This window comes from Puma concolor, chromosome B1, assembly GCF_028749965.1.
Source record: "Puma concolor isolate L17-30 chromosome B1, mPumCon1.1.hap2, whole genome shotgun sequence".
In the NCBI taxonomy this organism is placed as follows: domain Eukaryota; kingdom Metazoa; phylum Chordata; class Mammalia; order Carnivora; family Felidae; genus Puma; species Puma concolor.
The window spans coordinates 120,534,620-120,554,251 of NC_141670.1; the positions used below are offsets into that span (position 1 = coordinate 120,534,620).

The 19,632-nt window shown below is 38.9% G+C and overlaps 1 protein-coding gene across 2 annotated transcripts in view; it reads left to right on the top strand.

The window, feature by feature from the left end:
* Positions 1 to 253: 253 nt before the first annotated feature.
* Positions 254 to 19,632, top strand: part of SLC9B2 (solute carrier family 9 member B2) — a 51,904-nt gene continuing 32,525 nt past the window's right edge. For both annotated transcript variants that reach the window (XM_025921934.2, XM_086704484.1), the window contains exons 1-3: positions 254 to 1,484; positions 15,452 to 15,586; positions 16,270 to 16,450. In XM_025921934.2, coding sequence (XP_025777719.1) covers positions 15,497 to 15,586; positions 16,270 to 16,450 — 271 coding nt within the window. In that variant the 5' untranslated portion in view covers positions 254 to 1,484; positions 15,452 to 15,496. The remainder of the gene's footprint in view (positions 1,485 to 15,451; positions 15,587 to 16,269; positions 16,451 to 19,632) is intronic.

The window sequence follows — 19,632 nt, forward strand, 5'->3', positions numbered from 1 at the left end:
GAAACTTACAAGTATGTTATGAAGTACTTCATGCTGTGAGCAAGTATACGGGTGTGTGTATAACTATGACAGATGAATTCTAAATAAATGATAAATTCTTGAAAATGAATTCTAATTAACAAATGCTTCTTGAGACTGCATGCTCTCATCTAACTATAAACTATAAAACATTATAAACAATAAAAGTGCAGGTAAAACCTAACTAAAAAGTTCAGTGTTCCTCTCCAAAGTCGTGTTATTCAAATCGGGTGATGTGTCGATGAAGACCATATGACTGAAACAAAAGGAAAACTGTATTTCATTCCTGTGGTAAGAGAAAGCTGGATACCACTAGAAACTTCCCCAGTCCTTAGGAGAGGAAGAATTCGACTTAGGAAAATACAGTAATAATCACTTTAGATGCCCTGAAGTTTACTGTACAGAACGTAGGTTCATCCGTCCTGCCCACAAAGGAGGCTGAGAGACAAGAATGAGTGGTTTTTATTTGGTGGAGATATTAACTTGACATTGTCCCCCTTGCTTGAAAAGCGGTGATTAAAATTGAGCCAAGAAGTGAAAATTAGGTAAGACCATTTTTATTTCTGAAGGAAATGAAAATTACCCCGAACGGGGCGCGCGCATATATACACACACTTACCTGGAGCCGGGAAACATACAGAAAAGGAAGACACAGAAATGGAAGGGAGTTTTAATGGAAAAAGAAACTGCTGATGGGAAGGTTCAAATCTACAACAACGCGGTAAGAAGGGCTCCTGTTAAAGACGCGATACAAGGGGGAAGGACAAGTCTTTAATCCCGCCTAACTGGCCGCCCAAACGGAGAATGCTATCTTCCCACCGCATCGGAGAAGACACTTCGAAAAGCACGGCTGAAAGGTGGAGTTAAAACCCGAAGTGTATTAGTGGGTTTAGGGAACATTAAACCTCGTAATTGGCTGTCGGGGCTGCACTCCCGACTCCAGAAAAGCCAGCGCTGCGCGTCCTCTCCAGAGTTCTAGTCACCGCCGGGGTCCGCGCTCGCTGGGCGGCCTTTCCTGCGAGTTTCCCGGGGGAGACGCGCTCGTCCCGGCACCGGGAGCCGGCCGCCCAGCCAGAACGCACGACTGAAACACGACGGTGAGGCACGACATCTCGGCAAGCGGGCGGCTGGCCCGCCGGGCACCACAGCCCGGGAAGGCCGCGCGCCGCCAGACCCCGACCCGGCGGAGGGCACGTGGGGCGGCCGCCTGGGGCCGGGCCCCTCCCGGGCTCGCTCACGGTGTTACTCAGGCGCCGCCGGACCAGACGGCCCTCCCTCCACAGGGCCGCCCCGCGCGCGCAGAGAAGGCGGAGCCTCGGAAATCCGCGGCGCGCCCAGGGCCCAGATATAAGCGTATTTCACAGCCTCCGGCTCCGCCTGGGGCGATGCGCGCGCGTGGCTGGACCAGGCTCCCCCGGAAGATATTTTAGCCCGTCTCCCACTCTTCCTGCGCTGGAGACCGCCAGGTGAGTAGCCCTCAGAGGACACTGAGTGTCCAGAGCGTGTTTTTCTTGTTTGTGTTTTAGTTCTCGAACACCAGAGGCTGTGGCTACTGTGGGCTACGTTAGCACCGCCAAGATGCTGAGAACCATCAGATCCCACTGGCTGGAGAACAACCACATGCTGAAAGTGCACACTGCCTGTGGCTTTTTTTACTTACCAGGCAGCAGCTTGTTATCTCATCCTTGTTGTTGCATCCTTGGTATCTCACCGAAGACTTTGGTGATTTGTTGCCCTAAAAAATTGATATCAGAAAGCCACCATTGACTTTAGCCTCCCTTCAAGAAATGGACAACACCAGTGGACAGAGAAGGCGGGTACCTTCCTTAGCCACATTAACCTCTGTTTTCACTGAAAGACAGAAACCCTATTCCCCTACTCTGTAATGGGGCCTCCACCTGACATTGTTGCTGCTACAAACTGCTGTCATGAAATTCTGGCTTACTGTTTCTAAGTTCAGAATGAAACATTTAACTTTAGCAAATATCTGTTTGTCTTCTCTGGGCCAAGCAGGCATGGGGACAGGAAATACAAATATGAACTAACTACAGTTTCTGCCATTCAATACCTCAAAATCCAATGGATCAGAATATACTTAACAAGTTACTAGGTAGAGTGATTCATGCTGTACTAATGACGTGAGCAAAGTGACTGATTCACAAATTTATATTTACTAGAATATTAAGATCTTTAGAATTCTAACCCTATTGAGTAGATGTTTGCTTTTTTTAAATTTTAATGTTTATTCTTTTTTAATTTTTTTAAATGTTTTTATTTATTTTTGAGACAAAGAGAGACAGAGCATGAGCAGGGCAGGGACAGAGAGAGACACACACAGAATCTGAAGCAGGATCCACCCAAGCTCTGAGCTGTCAGCACAGAGCCCGACGCGGGGCTCGAACTCATGGAGTGTGAGATCATGACCTGAGCGGAAGTCGGATGCTCAACCAACTGAGCCACCCAGACGCCCCATAATGTTTGTTTATCTTGAGAGAGAGAGACAGAGTGTGAGGAGGGGAGGGGCAGAAAGAGAGGGAGACATAGAAGCTGAAGCAGGCTCCAAGCTCTGAGCTGTCAGCACAGAGCCCGACGCGGGGCTCGAACTCATGTACCATGAGATCATGACCTGAACCGAAGTCAGATGCTTAACCTGACTGAGCCACCCAGATGCCCCTTGCCCTTTTTTTTAAAGGATTTCTGAAAAAATGGGAAGAACTCAGTGATACAGGTCTGTCTTGGAGTCTACTCCAAAAGTTGCTGTGCTGGATATAGAAGGTTGGCACTCATATCGATCCCTACCTGCTTCCAGCATGCCTTATTTTATAGGAGACACTGGAGAGCTAAAAACACTTCCTTAGACTCCAATCCAGCCAAAGTTCTAGATGTAACATTAGTGTCTGGCAAGTAGATGAACTTGTCTGAGCTTTTGAAGGCAGAGGTGAGACAGAGGCCATCTCCTTGCTACTTTTTGCTGTTTTCTCTTGGCAAGGAAGGTCCAGGATTTGCCAGTCCTAGTCTCCACAACTGTGGGTGTGGGGAGGGACTTACAACAGTGGTGACAGCCAGACTCAGCATCATCATATTGAATCACTAGCTCTGTGGCCATCAAGAAGCAACTGAGGGAAGTGGTGAACATAGTCTGTGTTCCCTGCCCAGGCAGCTTCCAGATCCCAGCTTCTCGGACTCATAGCTACAATGGTGTCCTTGAACTCTGTAGTTCTTGTGGGGCCTTCTGATTGTAGCAAAAATAGTACATTCCTCAACAGTTCATTTACTACTGTTCTAGAAGTCATTCCCGGAGGCCCAATCTAGAACCTACTCTTCTAACCCTTTCAACAGTCTCTAGCCTTTAAACAATTCACTTAATTCCCTGTGTAAAACCTCTTCCTGCTTAAAATACCTGAAGTGGTTTCGATGTTCTGCACTGACTGATGAATATGTTTGCTATGTGGCCTCTAAGAGTCATATAAACCTAATCCGTTCCATTTCTTTTTTTTTTTTTTTTTTTTTTTTTGAGAGAGTGAGAGAAAGCACGTGCGTGAGCAGGGGAGAGGGGCAGAGGGAGAGAGAATCTTGATCCCACAACCCTGGGATCATGACCTGAGCCAAAATCAAGAGTTGAACACTAAATAGACTGAGCCACCCAGGATCCCCTAATCTCTTCCATTTCTTTAGAAGGGAAATGAAACCAAGAGATTAGATTCAGGGGCTTGCAATGATGTGAATGCTTTCATTTGGGCTCTGCCCTCAGCAGTTGCCGTAACTATCTGTTATAACAGATAAACTCCAAAATCTCAGTACCTTAACATAGTAGAGGCTTATTTCTACTCAGGTAAAGTCCAATCAGGTGTTCAGTGGGTGTCATTCTACTCAGTGAGGAACCCAAAGTCTTTATATTATGGCTTTGTCATCCCCTAAAACCTTGAAAGTTCTTAGTTTTCAGACATTAGACAGGGTATGTTGTAGAGGGAGGTATGTTGTAGATTGCATGAAAGTTTCTTATAGGTAAAAAATGGAAGTGGCAGACATTACTTATGCCCACATCCCATTGGCCACACCTCAATGACTTGCCACACTAACATGTAAGGGAGACTGGGAAATGTCTACTATCTGTGTGCCCAGACCGCACAGGAAACTGGTTTGATGAACATGTATCAGTCTCCTTCCGTCCCTCAAGAATAGACTGCATCTCAGTAATCTTTGTATCTCTTGTGCTTTACACACCACAGAAAATCAGTAAAAGTCTGATGAACTTCACCAACTGTAAAGGGATAGAGTTGTTATCTCATGTGCCTAATATCGAAACTTACCACCCTTTACTATGGTTGTTTAAGGAATGAGTTTAAGGTTGTTTAAGGAATCATTCTCTGACTACGTTACAGCCTTTGAGTGTGGGAACTATGTCAGACTGTTCACTTTTTTGTGTGTTTTTTTTATTGAAGTATAGTTTACACACAATGTTACGTTAGTCTCAGGTGTACAACATGGTGATTCAACAAGTCTCTATGTCATGCTATGCTCACGACAAGTGTGGCTATATCTGTCACTGTACAACATTATTATAATCCCATTGACTGTATTCTCTATGCTGTATCTTTCATCCCTCAGACTGTTCATTCTTGAATCCCTGGAACAAGGGCTAAAATCTGGCAAGAGTTTAATAGATGTTTGTTAAGTAAATGAATGAATGACTCCACAGAGAGAAAAAAGAGGTACAGAGTTACTCTACATGAAGTTAAAAAATACTAATTGAGAAGGTGACATTTGAGTTAGATCTTGAATGACTAGTAGAATTTTACCAGATAGAAAAAGCAAAAAATGAAACCTCAGGTGGTAATAGTAGTGCTGTTTTGTTGTGGTTGTAATTGCTTCATGAATAGACATTTAGAAAACCATCAAATGTTTATAAGCCCAACTTGTTATTATTCACTATTCAAATATTACAACCAAACTTCAGGGATAGGAAAGGAAAAATATATAACCTTACAATCTCTGTAATCTCTATTGACTAAAAGAATGGCACTAAAAACCTTGGCACTGATTTTTTTTTTTAGCTACTTAAATATTCTTTTCTGAATATTTTTGATAAATAGCAACACAGAGGCAGTATTCTGATTGTTCATCCTCCATGAAGATTTTGCACCATGTCAAGAAGCTAGGGAAACACATATGAGCCAAAGGTTCCCATTACTGCTCATCAGAGCTTCTCTGAACTGGCTTTGCATCAAAATCACCTGTTGTATTGGTTAGGCTGCTTTTGGCTGCAGGTAATAGGAAATTCAGCTAAAATTGTCTTCAAAAATACAAATTTACTTTTCTTACACAAGGTGTATGGAGGTAATTGGATCCAGGGTTTGTTCCGTAGCCCAATGATATCAAGATTTAGTTTGCTTTCCATGAGCTAATTTTGTCTTTTTCTTCATGGTAAATGATGGCTGCTAGAGTTCCAAGAAACACAGTCGTCATCCTTGGCCCCATCCCCTCCCCCCCCAAACACACAGATACACAGTTTAAAGACAAAAAGAAGAGAAGAAAAAATAAATAGTAACTAAATAAATAGATAGGTGCAATTTTAAAAATTAAAAATTTGGAGCACCTGGGTGGCTCAGTCAGTTGGGCATCCAACTTCGGCTCAGGTCATGATCTCATGGTTCGTGAGTTCGAGCCCCACGTCGGGCTCTGTGCTGACAGCTCAGAGCCTGGAGCCTCCTTCAGATTCTGTGTCTCCCTCTCTCAAAAAAAAATAAAAACATTAAAAAAATTTAAAAAAAGAATAAAGGTACTGCAAAATTGTTTTAAAAAATTAAAATTTTTAAATTAAATAAATGTTTTTTAAAAGAAGAGGGTTCTTGCCTCTTTTTGGGGGGTGAGGGGGAAGGAATATCATATCCAGTGGTCCCCAACAGCCTTGCCCACAGATTTCATTGGTGAGAAGTGAATCATGCCCAGCCCTAAACCAACAGCTGGCATGAAGGAATGGTGTTACAGAGATTGATTTAGACCAATAATGATTTATCCCTAAGGGTGGGGAAGGTACACACTGACATACCTGAGTAATGGCTCTTAGGTAATAGGTTGGGTTGCCCCACTTGAGGAGATCGAATCTTTGGAATCAGATTTTAGTAGGCCTAGAGGTAATATTTTAAATTTTAATTAAATGCATTTGTCCTTGGGAGAGAGATTAGAAAGGAGAAGCAAGTATTGGGTCCCTTCTTACCTAGGAGTAATTTCCTTATATTCGTATCTCATTACATAGTGTTTTACTTCACGATGATTCAACCAAATCACTGTATCAGTTAGCCAAATAGAACAGTACTTGTTTTCCTTTGGTTGCTTGGTCTCATATGGTCAGCACACCTAACACTTTCAGATAAGGTTATTTTGTTCAGGGAAACATTCTTAGTCATTTCAGTTAACTAATTCAAGGAAATTTTAAGTCCCACCCTTCACTTGACCTGAATTCCTCACTGCTGGGTGGGTCTCCTTTTGGGGAATGAGCATTAGATCAGCAGTTGATTAGCAGAATCCAGAAACTGAAAGGTTTCTATATGTTCTACATAGACATATCAGACTGAGCTTCCACTTCCAACACATGAATGGTTGAACACCAAAGGTAGGAGTTTTTGTTATAATCATTATAGAGTACCTAATCGGTAGTCATTGAGATGTTCTTTCAAATGTATAAATAACACATACAGTACTCCAGCCATATATGTAAATTCTCATTAAGATTACCCCATTAAGTGTTGGTCTGTCCCTACCTCAGACAGAAATAAGAATAACCAGCCTTTATCTATGTAATGATCCTTTAGCAGTAATTTAACTGATAGCAGTAAGCATATTTTACTTGACCAAGAGTCTATGGACATTCACAAATTGAGAGTTCTTTTATTTCCTCTGGAATATTACAGAAAGCACTTTTAAACATTTAGATTAATAAGATAACCTGAAAAAGAGAAGGCTGATTTAACAGCCTTCTGTATATGAGAGCATATTTGCAAAAGTGATTTTCAAAGTGTCTTTCACTTGCCAGGAGAAGTAGGGGTTAGTGGACACGGCTCCTGCAGTCCCCTTTATTTGTCCCATTTGCTGGATTTCAGGGTAGGGTTTTATTTGATGAAAGATTATTTTTTGACCTAAAAAATATTTGAAAACTGCTGTAGAAGATGCTAGGCAGTTCCCCATCGTCTCTGAAAACCCCCAAAACAAAAAAATTAACTTAAATTGTAGCAATGGGATTATCTAAAGGGAAATTACCAGATTTTATCTCTGAAAAATACTATTACTGAGGAAAGCTGTATCATTTTCTTTTCTCTAAAGCTTTAAGAATTACATAACGTTTAAATGTATTTTGAATTGCATAAGAAAATCTTATTGTAAAAATCCTAACAATGCAAAAATATAGAGAATAAAAATGATATTCCAACCACTCTGATTCCATTTCCCTCCCCAAAGGCAACTACAATTTACAGACTTTTTTTTCCTATTTATTTACCTGCAAATGCTCATACATATTGTTCCTATTCTTTATCCGTGATTCTTCATCTGCAATTTTCTCTCAAATTTGGAGGAAAGACTTAGGAGACTGTTCTTTTCAAGTCCACAGCTCTATGATTTTGGTGGCATATGTTCCTAGTATTGCAACATAAAGCTCAAATTAAGCCAAGATGGTTTCTAAGCATGTGGATCAGTCCTGCAGGAAATTCTGTATACTGGGAATGCTAAAGAGAGGCATGAGTGACCAACAACTTTTGAATATGTTTGTAGAACTTGATCTACTAACCTTCTAGCAAGTGGGTAATCACAACAGTCATAACAGCCACATCCTTTGGCTTAGGTCAAACCACATTCTTCTGTTGAAATCTATATTTGAGTCACAGAACTTTGATTAAATTAACATGATTGAATTATGAAATCTGTAAAATTCCACCATTTGATGTGAGATAAATTTGTTTAATGTAGTTTATTGTTGTGTATCAATCAGAATAATACAACGTCTTGATTGAGAAGCAGAAAAAAAACTGTTGCTTCTGTATATAGGCACTTTTAGTATTTATCTAAAATGTGCTTTGCCTTCCTATTTCTTAGTGTCATATTTTTATATACAAAAATCTCTCAAAGCATCTTAGTCTAACTGGATTTTTTATCAGATAAGATCGAGAGTGTTCAGGGTGGTATGACAGTAGACTAACTGGATTTTTTAAAAAGAGAGCTCCTTAATCCCTAGAATCTTAGGGCATATTTAAATGGCAAGTTGTTGCTTAGCCAATTAACTAATAATTTCAGAATATATAAGCAATATTTGTCATGAGAACAGAATAAAGTTCTTGTTTCATTTATTTTGTCACCAATGTTGTGCAACCTAAATGGACTAATAAAATATTTTGTTTATAATAAACTCTATCACACTCATAACAATGGGAAAGAATAAAGCTGAAGGTGATACAAGATAGAAAATAAAAATATTTTCCAAACTTATTATGGAATGTGTTTTCAAACTTATAGTTAATTATGACTATATGTGAGTGGGATTTTAAATAAAATATTACAGCAAAAATATATAAAAATATAATGCAGTGATTTAGTAGAAATAACCTGAAATCAAAGATATAGATTAAAGAATTCTCTCATTTCACAAATATTTATACAGTTTTACTATGAGGCTTGCCTGATATTGGCTATGTTAGTTGAAAACAGTCATTTAGCTTCTCTAGGCTTTAGTTTTCTTATGTGAATATTAAAGAAATTGGACCAAGTAATTTCTAAAACCTTTCCAACGTTTATTATTCCATTAAACTATAATTCTTAATTACTAGGAAATCAACTAGTTTCTCCATATTTCCCCACTTTTTAATTTCTCCATTCCAGACACCCAGTATCTCAGCTTAACAGCCTTCATGAAGTTTTACTGGGACAAAATATTTTAAAAGACTTTTATGAACACAGTAAAATATTATTCGTCTCACTTAAATAGCATTTATTACTTAAATAGCATTATTAAGTAGCATCTTGGCGGCTCAGTCAGTTAAGCATCCTAGTCCTGATTTTGGCTCATGTCATGACCTCATGATGGGCATGAAGCCTGCTTGGGATTCTGTCTTTTCCAGTAAATAGATAGATAGATAGATAGATAGATAGATAGATAGATAGATAGATAGATAGCATTGTTGAAAACAAAGCATTTCACTTAACTTTCTGGATAACTGACATCTATTTTATTGAATGCCACATTTTCTTTAACATTCTTTTTACATTGCTAAACCATGCTATGTACTTTAATGCCTCTTAAAACCAAAAGTATTAGCACATCAGTTTTTTTTTTCTTTTCATTTTCTTGAAGATGTAAAATCACCTTCCAAACATTTGTTATTATACAAGACTTCCTTCAGGGCCAATTCAGGTATGAAGGTTCTTACTGAGGATTCATTTGGTGGCAAATGACAGAAACTCAACTCTAACTAGTAAGGACTTTATTAGCTTACCTATAACTGACAAGGAGCTGCTTCCTGTTAAATCAACAGTGTGGTTATTAATTTGGGACTTTCCTTTTTTCTCCTTCCATATTAAGGATCTGCTTTGCTCTGTGGTCACTTCATTCTTTGAAAGGCTTTTCTGTATGTCACAAGGGTTGTCAATAGTGAGTCTGGGCTTAGCAACCCCAACAGAAAGAAAGCTCTTTCTCAATGGTTCCAGTGAACACCTTAAAGTTGACTTTCACTGGCCAGGTATGTATCACATGCTCATGCCTAAAACAATCAGTATGACTGGGGAAGAAGTTCTCTCATTGGCCAGGCTTGTCCTCATCTCCAGAGCATTGGTAGAGCATGGAGATAAGGAACGTGAGGAGGACATGAGTCTCATATGAACCACATGGATGGAGAATAGAGGAGATGTGGATTCCACAAAAGAAAATTAGTATGCTGTTATCAAAAAGCTTGTTGGGGGGGAGATGTTTGGGAGGCCAAAACTACAAATATGGAAAAGATAGATATCCCCACATTTTATAGCCTTAAATTCCTATCTTTCTATCTCCTTCCTGTCAGCTGTCACTTATGGTGCTTTCAGTTTGCCTCTATCACAATTTCTTCCTACATGTAACTTTTAACATCTTTTCTTCTGAGGGTTTGGAAACCAGATGAGGAGAGTCATTTGAAATGTTTTTATTTTTGGTTTTTTTATTTAATTTATTTTTTTAATTTACATTCAAGTTAGCATATAGTGCAACAATGATTTCAGGAGTAGATTCCTTAATGCCCCTTACCCATTTAGCCCATCCCCCCTCCCACAATCCCCTCCAGTAACCCTCTGTTTGTTCTCCATATTTAACAGTCTCTTATGTTTTGTCCCTCTCCCTGTTTTTATAGTATTTTTGCTTCCCTTCCCTTATGTTCATCTGTTTTGTATCTTAAAGTCCTCATATGAGTGAAGTCATATGATATTTATCTTTCTCTGACTAATTTCACTTAACATAATACCCTTTAGTTCCATCCATGTAGTTGCAAATGGCAAAATTTCATTCTTTTTGATTGCTAAGTAATACTCCAGTGTGTGTGTGTGTGTGTGTGTGTGTGTGTGTGTGTGTGTGTGTGTGACTTGATATATATCAAGTCATTTGAAATGTTTTAAAAGTTAGTGGGCTCTGAGTGAGGACTTGAGAGCTTCTCTATAAGAAGTATAAACTTCCCAGGGGCGCCTGGGTGGCGCAGTCGGTTAAGCGTCTGACTTCAGCCAGGTCGCGATGTCGCGGTCCGTGAGTTGGAGCCCCGCGTCAGGCTCTGGGCTGATGGCTCAGAGCCTGGAGCCTGTTTCCGATTCTGTGTCTCCCTGTCTCTGCCCCTCCCCCGTTCATGCTCTGTCTCTCTCTGTCCCAAAAATAAACGTTGAAAAAAAAAATTAAAAAAAAGAAGTATAAACTTCCCCCACTTTTTAATGGACTTCATGATATATCTTATCCCCTTTAAAAGGTAATTTTTGTGTATGTTCTGATTTCTTTGCTGAAACCAACTTATTGGTAGGGGATATACTATTGTAATTTCAAGACTCAATGACTATGAACAGTAAGTGCCATGAACATGGTTGCTATTAGAAATAGTCATTCATACTTGTTGGTTATTTAAAAATATTCTTCATAAATGGCAGAATTGGCTGATTTTAGAAATTTGATAAAGGAGATGATTCTAGTAACACTGCTCAAGATTTCCTATATGATTCTACTAATGAACAAGTGAAGAACTGACAATGGTGAGTGTTCCATCCACCTTATCAAGAAGTTGGCCTTGAAAGAAAGAGGTAAAGGGCATTATCAAAGAAAATCAGTGGGATTAAGTAGTAAATTCTTCAACATGGGGCTGGGGGGACCTTGTCTTGTTTAATAAGGAGGGCAAAAAGAATCTTAGAGATTTATGTTAAGTAGGGAGAAGGAACAGGAGTGGCTCATAACCAACACTATTGAATGCTTACCAGGTGCATGGTTGGAACCACTCTTATCTCCGTTTTATAAATAAGGAATTAGTTACAAAGAGGCTAAGAAATTCGGTATATAATAGAACTAGACTACAGACCCAGCTTTGTCTAACTCCAGACCCAGCAGATCATCACTTACTATATGAGGGGGTTATTCTCTACATAGGGTAAAGGGCAAGTGCCATGGTTTGGGAAATGATATCCTAGCTCTCCCACTTCATTTGCCATTGCTTTCAGCCTTACACCTCATGCTCCAACAAAGTTTCCCCTGACATCCCACTGGATTCCATGCCTCCATACCTTCAAGACAAGGGTTCTCTGAGCCCAACATTTTTCCTATCAAAATGCCATTCTTTCTCATTATGAGTCTAAATTTTGGAATAAATTTATAAACTTAAAAAATTGTATCTACATACATACACACATATATTGTTATATGTACATGAACTTATTATATGTAGTATAAAAACCAAACTGAAGGTTTTTTGAGATACCACCCTGGCCAACATTGTATTTTGTAAGGAAGAAAAATGGTGATGATGGTGATGGTGAGGGTGGTAGTGGTAGAAAGGATATAATTTTCTTGGGAATATTAAATGCAAACATCTTGGCACTTTTTTTAACATTTATTCATTTTTGAAAGTCAAAGAGAGACAGAACACGAATGGGGGAGAGGCAGAGAGAGAGGGAGACACAGAATCAGAAGCAGGCTCCAGGGTCTGAGCCATCAGCACAGAGCCCGATGTGGGGCTTGAACCCATGAACCGCAAGATCATGACCTGAGCCGAAGTTGGATGCTCAACCAACTGAGCCACCCAGGTGCCCCTCTTGGCACTTTTTTAAACAGAAAATTATTCCTTGAGGCAGGGGTCTTGTCTAATTAATCCTTATCTTTATAGCCTAGCATAGTGTATGGCACATATTAGACACTCAAATGTATTGATTTAGATTTTCCCTTCTCTCACATAATTTTCCCTTTGCTTATACCAGGGTTTGTAGTTCGTGCTTCTATTGTAATATCATTATACTTGTTGCATTAGAAGTAAGTTTGATTACTAGTAAAAATAACACTTGACTAACAGTAGCTTCAACAATTAACTTGAAGCTTGGCATCCAAGACTGATGGAGCAATTAAAGGGTATCGTCAAGGAACCAGCTCCTCCTATCTTAATTTTCTACTCTCCTTAGTATAGGGCTTTTTCTTCTCATGGTTGAGAGATGGTCACTGGCCCTCCAGGTAGTGTATCTACATTCTAGGAAGAAGAAGGAGAAATGTTAGAGGACGAAGAATAAAAGTATGATCTTCAAAAAGCCTTGCCTTATAGTCTGGGAATGAAAGTTCTCCCTAGGGACTCTCACTTATATCTCATTACACAGAACTGTGACACATGGCTATCTATAGCTACAGAAGTGGCCAGGAATTGGAGTATTTGGTTGTTCAGCCTATATAGCATGAGAAGCCAAGAGAGAGGAGATTGAAGTAGTTTACAGAGTCAAGCTATAGGTCTGTCCTACAGGTTTTTTAGTTACTTCATGTAAGTTTATTTTTCCTGGTATATCGTCAGCCTATAGAGAACAAAAAATATGTTTTTGTAATCTTTGAATTACCTACAGTGACTACCAACATGTCTCAGTTGTCTAAGACATTGTGGCTACTCAACCAATGTTATTATTTTAACTTTAATTTAGAAATATGAACCAGACAAGAATTAGTGATTCTAGTTTCTCTGAAAATGATGGAATCCATAGGTTTTTCTTTGGCGACTCATTTCAACATTGAAAAATTGCCTAGTGCTTATGAAGGAAATTGAAGAAGACACAAAGAAATGGAAAAACATTCCATGCTCATGGATTGGAAGAATACACTTGATCTTAGCCAAAAGGCCAAGAAGCAATGGATTGGAAGAATAAATATTGTTAAAATGTCAATACTACCCAAAGCAATCTACACATTCAATGCAATCCCAATCAAAATTGCACCAGCATTCTTCTCAGAGCTAGTACAAACAATCCTAAAATTTGTATGAAACCATAAAAGACCCCGAATAGCCAAAGTAATATTGAAGAAGAAAACCAAAGTGGGAGGCATCACAATCCCAGACTTTAGCCTCTACTACAAAGCTGTAATCATCAAAACAGCATGGTATTGGCACAAAAACAGACACATGGACAAATGGAATAGAATAGAGAACCCAGAATTGGACCCACAAATGTATGGCCAACTAATCTTTGACAAAGCAGGAAGGAGTATCCAATGGAAAAAAGTCTCTTTAGCAAATGGTGCTGGGAGAACTGGACAGCAACATTCAAAAGAATGAAACTAGACCACTTTCTTACACCATACACAGAAATAAACTCAAAATGGATGAAAGACCTAAATGTGAGACAGGAAACCATCAAAACACTAGAGAAAAAAACAGGCAACAACCTCTTTGACCTCAGCCACAGCAATTTCCTACTCAACACATCTCCAAAGGCAAGGGAATTAAAAGCAAAAATGAACTTTTGGGACCTCATCAAGATAAAAACCTTCTGCACTGCAAAGGAAACAATCAACAAAACTAAAAGGCAACCGACAGAATGGGAAAAGATATTTGCAAATGACATATCGGACAAAGGGCTAGTATCCAAAATCTATAAGAGCTCACCAAACTCCACACCCAAAAAACAAATAATCCAGTGAAGAAATGGGCAGAAGACATGAATAGACACTTCTCTAAAGAAGACATCCAGATGGCCAACAGGCACATGAAAAGATGCTTAACATCGCTCCTCATCAGGGAAATACAGATCAAAATCACACTGAGATACCACCTCAGACCAGTCAGAGTGGCTAAAATGAACAAATCAGGAGACTATAGATGCTGGCGAGGATGTGGAGAAATGGCAACCCTCTTGCACTGTTGGTGGGAATGCAAACTGGTGCAGCTGCTCTGGAAAACAGTGTGGAGGTTCCTCAAAAAATTAAAAATAGAACTACCCTATGACCCAGCAATAGCTCTGCTAAGAATTTACCCAAGGGATACAGGAGTGCTGATGCATAGGGGCACTTGTACCCCAATGTTTATAGCAGCACTTTCAACAATAGCCAAATTATGGAAAGAGGCTAATTTCCATCAACTGATGAATGGATAAAGAAATTGTGGTTTATATACACAATGGAATACTACTTGGCAATGAGAAAGGATGAAATCTGGCCATTTGCAGCAACGTGGATGGAACTGGAGGGTATTATGCTAAGTGAAATAGGTCAGTCAGAGACAGACAGATACCATATGTTTTCACTCATGTGTGGATCTTGAGAAACTTAACAGAAGACCTTGGGGAAGGGGAAGGGGAAAAAAGTTACAGAGAGGGAGGGAGGCAAACCATAAGAGACTCTTAAATACAGAGAACAAACTGAGAGTTGATAGGGGTGGAAGAGAGGGGAAAGTGGGTGGTGGGCATTGAGGAGGGCACTTGTTGGGATGAGCACTGGGTGTTGTATGGAAGCCAATTTGACAATAAATTATATTAAGAAAGAAAGGAAAGAAAGAAAAGAAAGAAAGAAAGAAAGAAAAAGAAAGAAAGAAAAGAAAGAAAGAAAAAGAAAGAAAAATTGCCTGGAGATTTCCTGTTTCATCAAGCCAGACCATAAGAGAGAACGATTTAACAGTAGTATTGCTTGGAATATTTGAAATATAACTCAGAAAACAAGGTGGGAAAGACATCATATAAAAATATGATAAACAAGGGCTTTTTCAGGAGAAGTAGAAAGTAAATAAGAATTAGTATAACATATTGTAATCAAAGAAAAGGTTAGCAATTGAAAGTTAAGAATAGTCTAATTTAAAATATTTTAGACATTCAGAGTTCCAAGGGAAAAAATAAGTACAATTCATTCATTTAAATTGTTCAAATTACTGCTTAATTCATTCATATAAATCTCAAGTTGATGCTACATATCTGTACTATTTCTCCTTCGAAACAGTTCCCATTCCTCTCCCTTGTGTCATCTTATTTTTAATTATAAATCATGGGAGATGAAGATAAAGCAATTGAACATGAAGATTTGACACCATCCACAGGAATGGACCACACAGCCTCTACATATCAAGAAACACAGGTAAACCTACGATCAAATATAGAGCATTCCAACCATTTCCTTAAGAGAGGGACTATATATTTCCAGATCTCTGATACAGTTGTGTTCTCTTCATGCTCTATCACTCAATTAACAGTTCTTCCCATTTTTAATCCCCAAATTTGTACAGTAGGTGTGACTACCAGTTTTCCCAGATTCATTAGCAGCTGGCCCTACACGAGGCTGGAAAAATAGAGAGCCTGTGAAATGCTTTGTGTTCCCAGCCTCACCCCTAGAATGGTTGTGATTACTTCCCTCCCTTTTTATTGCTAAAATTCAAGTAGATGAATGAATTTTAATTCACTTTTACCACAAATAGTTATCTTTTCTGAACCACTTTAATATATTAACCAACTATTGCCTTGAAAAATATCTTAAGTAGGCTAATTTTTAAACCCAGTATTGTAAAACAAAATGAAATAGTATGTGTACCCCAAGGATTTATAATGCTACAAATAGTGACTCAATGGTAAATATTCCTCTAACATAATTCTTGTTCCAGGCATTCACTGATTAGCTATTAGTATAGCTCTGCATTTCCACTATAAAGTGTTAGCCTTGATTCTAGCAGTAAAAATTTGATTTGTGATTTGATGACTCGATAGCTATAAAAATGTACAGCAGATATAACCGTTTTAAGTATTATTAAATTGTTTTAAACACAGGAGGAAGCAGTTATGAACTCTAAAGGAATAGATGCAAAAGAACCAACAGAAGGAAGTAACCTCCTGAATAGCAGTGAAAAAAAGCTACAAGAAATACCAACTGAATCAAATAATTTGCGAAGACTAGGACAAACATTTGCTTGCCCTCCACATGGCTTGCTGGCTAGAGGGATAACAAATGGTATGTAAATGGTAAAAAATAATTCAGAAAGAGACGGTAAAAGATGAAATTGTTTTAATGAGAGATTCCAAAATAATATGGTTTAAAGAACAAAAAGAAGTTTACTTCTGTATACATAAAAACTAGGGGGCGCCTGGGTGGCGCAGTCGGTTAAGCGTCCGACTTCAGCCAGGTCACGATCTCGCGGTCCGCGAGTTCGAGCCCCGCGTCGGGCTCTGGGCTGATGGCTCGGAGCCTGGAGCCTGTTTCCGATTCTGTGTCTCCCTCTCTCTCTGCCCCTCCCCCGTTCATGCTCTGTCTCTCTCTGTCCCAAAAATAAAATAAATAAACGTTGAAAAAAAAAATTAAAAAAAAAAAAAAAAAAAAAAAAAACTAGAGTGCTATTGCTACTACCATTCCAGCTAGCAGGAAAAGAGCAGAGATCAAAGACATTTTCCTTTTCTGTCTGTGAGTAATTTCACAGGATTACATTAGGCCTCCAATGAGAAAAATGAGAAATCACCTGTAAACAGAAAGGCACTGCATAAATGTTGGGTTTAATCGCTATTAAGTAATGCAACTAATGTTTGAAAAAACAGCTTAATTTATGCTTCCAAATGAATCCATCATTTTGTAAGAATCTTGGTTTCCAATCCAACTTACTCCAGTACAACTACTATTACCTAAAATATTTGGGAGATTTTTCTTTTTTTTAATGTTTTATTTATTTTTGAGAGAGAAAGAGCACATGAGCAGTGGAGGGGCAGAGAGAGGGAGATAGAGGATCTGAAGCAGGCTCTGTGCTGACAGCAGAGAGACCACTGTGGAGCTCGAACTCACAAACCATGAGATCAACAAACCATGAGATCATGACCTAAACTGAAGTTGGACACTTAACCAACTGAGCCACCCCGGGCACCCCTGGAGGACTTTTCTTTGGGAGTTTATCTCAGCACTATTTCACATACTGGCTTTGAGGAATGGATTTGGTTTTTGGAGGGAGCCAAACATTATTATGATATCAATTTGAAGAATAGATGGATATTCAGATTCAGTAATCCTGTTTTTTTGTTCAGAAAGGAAATTGTGTGTGTGTGTGTGTGTGTGTGTGTGTGTGTGTGTGTGAGAGAGAGAGAGAGAGAGAGAGAGAGAGAGAAGTGTATGTATTTTGTACATTGGAGGAAATGTAGTAGGAAAAAGAGCTTTGAAAATTGTCTATAAATGTTGACTTTTTGTTAATTTTTTAAGTTTATTTATTTATTTTGAGAGAGACAGAGACAGTGCGAGTGGGGGAGGGGTAGAGAGAGAGGGAGAGAGAGAATCCCAAGCAGGCACTACATTGCCAGCACAGAGCCCGATACAGGGCTCGAACTCATGAAACCATGAGATCATGACCTTGGGCCAAAACAGAGAGTTGAACACTTAACTGACTGAGCCACCCAGGCACCCTATAAATGAGAATTTGAAGACAATTTCAAAATGATATTGAGGAGCGACAGCACCACTAGAGTAAATATATATCTTCCCAAAGTAAATATGTTGAAGAATATAATACATTTGGTCTAAAAGTTGTGTTTACTAAAAAATCAGACTCAGTTAGTGTTATACTTCATTTGTGAGCTCTGAAAAACATTTTTACCATTCTCAACTGGTACAGTTGAAGCCCAGTTATACTCTAGGCTCTACATATGTTTTTTGTTTGTTTGTTTGTTTGTTTTAATTTTTTTTTCAACGTTTTTATTTATTAGACACAGAGCTCGTAGCTCTAGGCTCTGCGCTGTCAGCACAGAGCCCAACACGGGGCTCGAACTCACGAACCGTGAGATCATGACCTGAGCCAAAGTCAGACACTTAACTGACTGAACCACTCAGGCACCCCTCTACATATGTTTTTAATAAAATTAGGTAAGTCTGTAAACTAGCATGAGAATAAAATCTCAAACTTTATTTAAAAAATGTAGAGAAAAACAGGTTCCAAAATATATACCAGTTGATAAGACAACATATAATTTAATACCTTTTCTGTCCTATTTATTATTTTTTTGAAATTTCACCATTCAAATCATGGCACATTTCTAGTTAAAACATTTACAGTAAAACAGATAGTGATTGCATTAGGGAAAGGGTGTAAATGAATGATGTGATTTGGAGACTCATTTTTTAATTTTTTTTTTTATTTTTAGAGAGAAAGGGGGTCGGGGACAGGCACTGGGAGAGGAAGAGAGAGAATCTTTTTAAAAATAATTTTTTTTTTAACGTTTATTTATTTTTGAGACAGAGACAGAGCATGAATGGGGGGAGGGTCAGAGACAGAGGGAGACACAGAATCTGAAGCAGGCTCCAGGCTCCAAGCTATCAGCACAGAGCCCAACGCGGGGCTCCAACTCAGGGACTGTGAGATCATGACCGGAGCCGAAGTTGGACGCTTAACTGACTGAGCCACCCAGGTGCCCCAGAAGAGAGAGAATCTTAAGCAGGTTCCATGCTCAGTGCAAAGGCAGACACAGGGCTTGATCCTATGACCCTGGGATAATGACCTGAGCCAAAATCAAGAGTTGGTTGCACAACCGACTAAGCCACCCAGGTATCCCAGAGAGTCATTTTTTAAAAATTCTATGATCATTGTCCATAAAGGTGCCTGAGAAATGGGAACTCATAATATATAAACACCTCTTCACTTGTTTTCCTGTGCTTCTGTTGCTTAGGCTTACAAGACTGTTCTTTTTTTTTTTTTTCCTATACTCCTTCCTGTATCACTTCAGTATATTTACATATTTTTCTTAAGTAAATCTGATTTTCCAAATGAGAAGTAAATTACTAACTGAATTAAATGTGATTTAGAGAAACCCTGTAAATATACACTTACTATTTATTTAGAACTGCATTTTGAATATGAAAAAGGAAAGGAATGTTAGAGGTTTAAAAGAAAAGTGGTCTTGAAGTGGAAAACTTAATTCTACCTTTCTGAATTTTGTACAAAACTGATTTTGTGCTATGATAAAGTAAAATTTAGTAGTTTACAATTCCTACTATCCCATTACACTTCCCATACTATATAGAAATTTCAGCTTCTCTACCCAACTGGAAGATATAGAAGGCGCTTTAGTTATTTCATAGCATCACAGCCTACAAAATGTGTAATAATTCTGTGAGGGTTAAAAAATGAGACATTGGATTTGATCTCTAGCAATGGGGTGGATGAC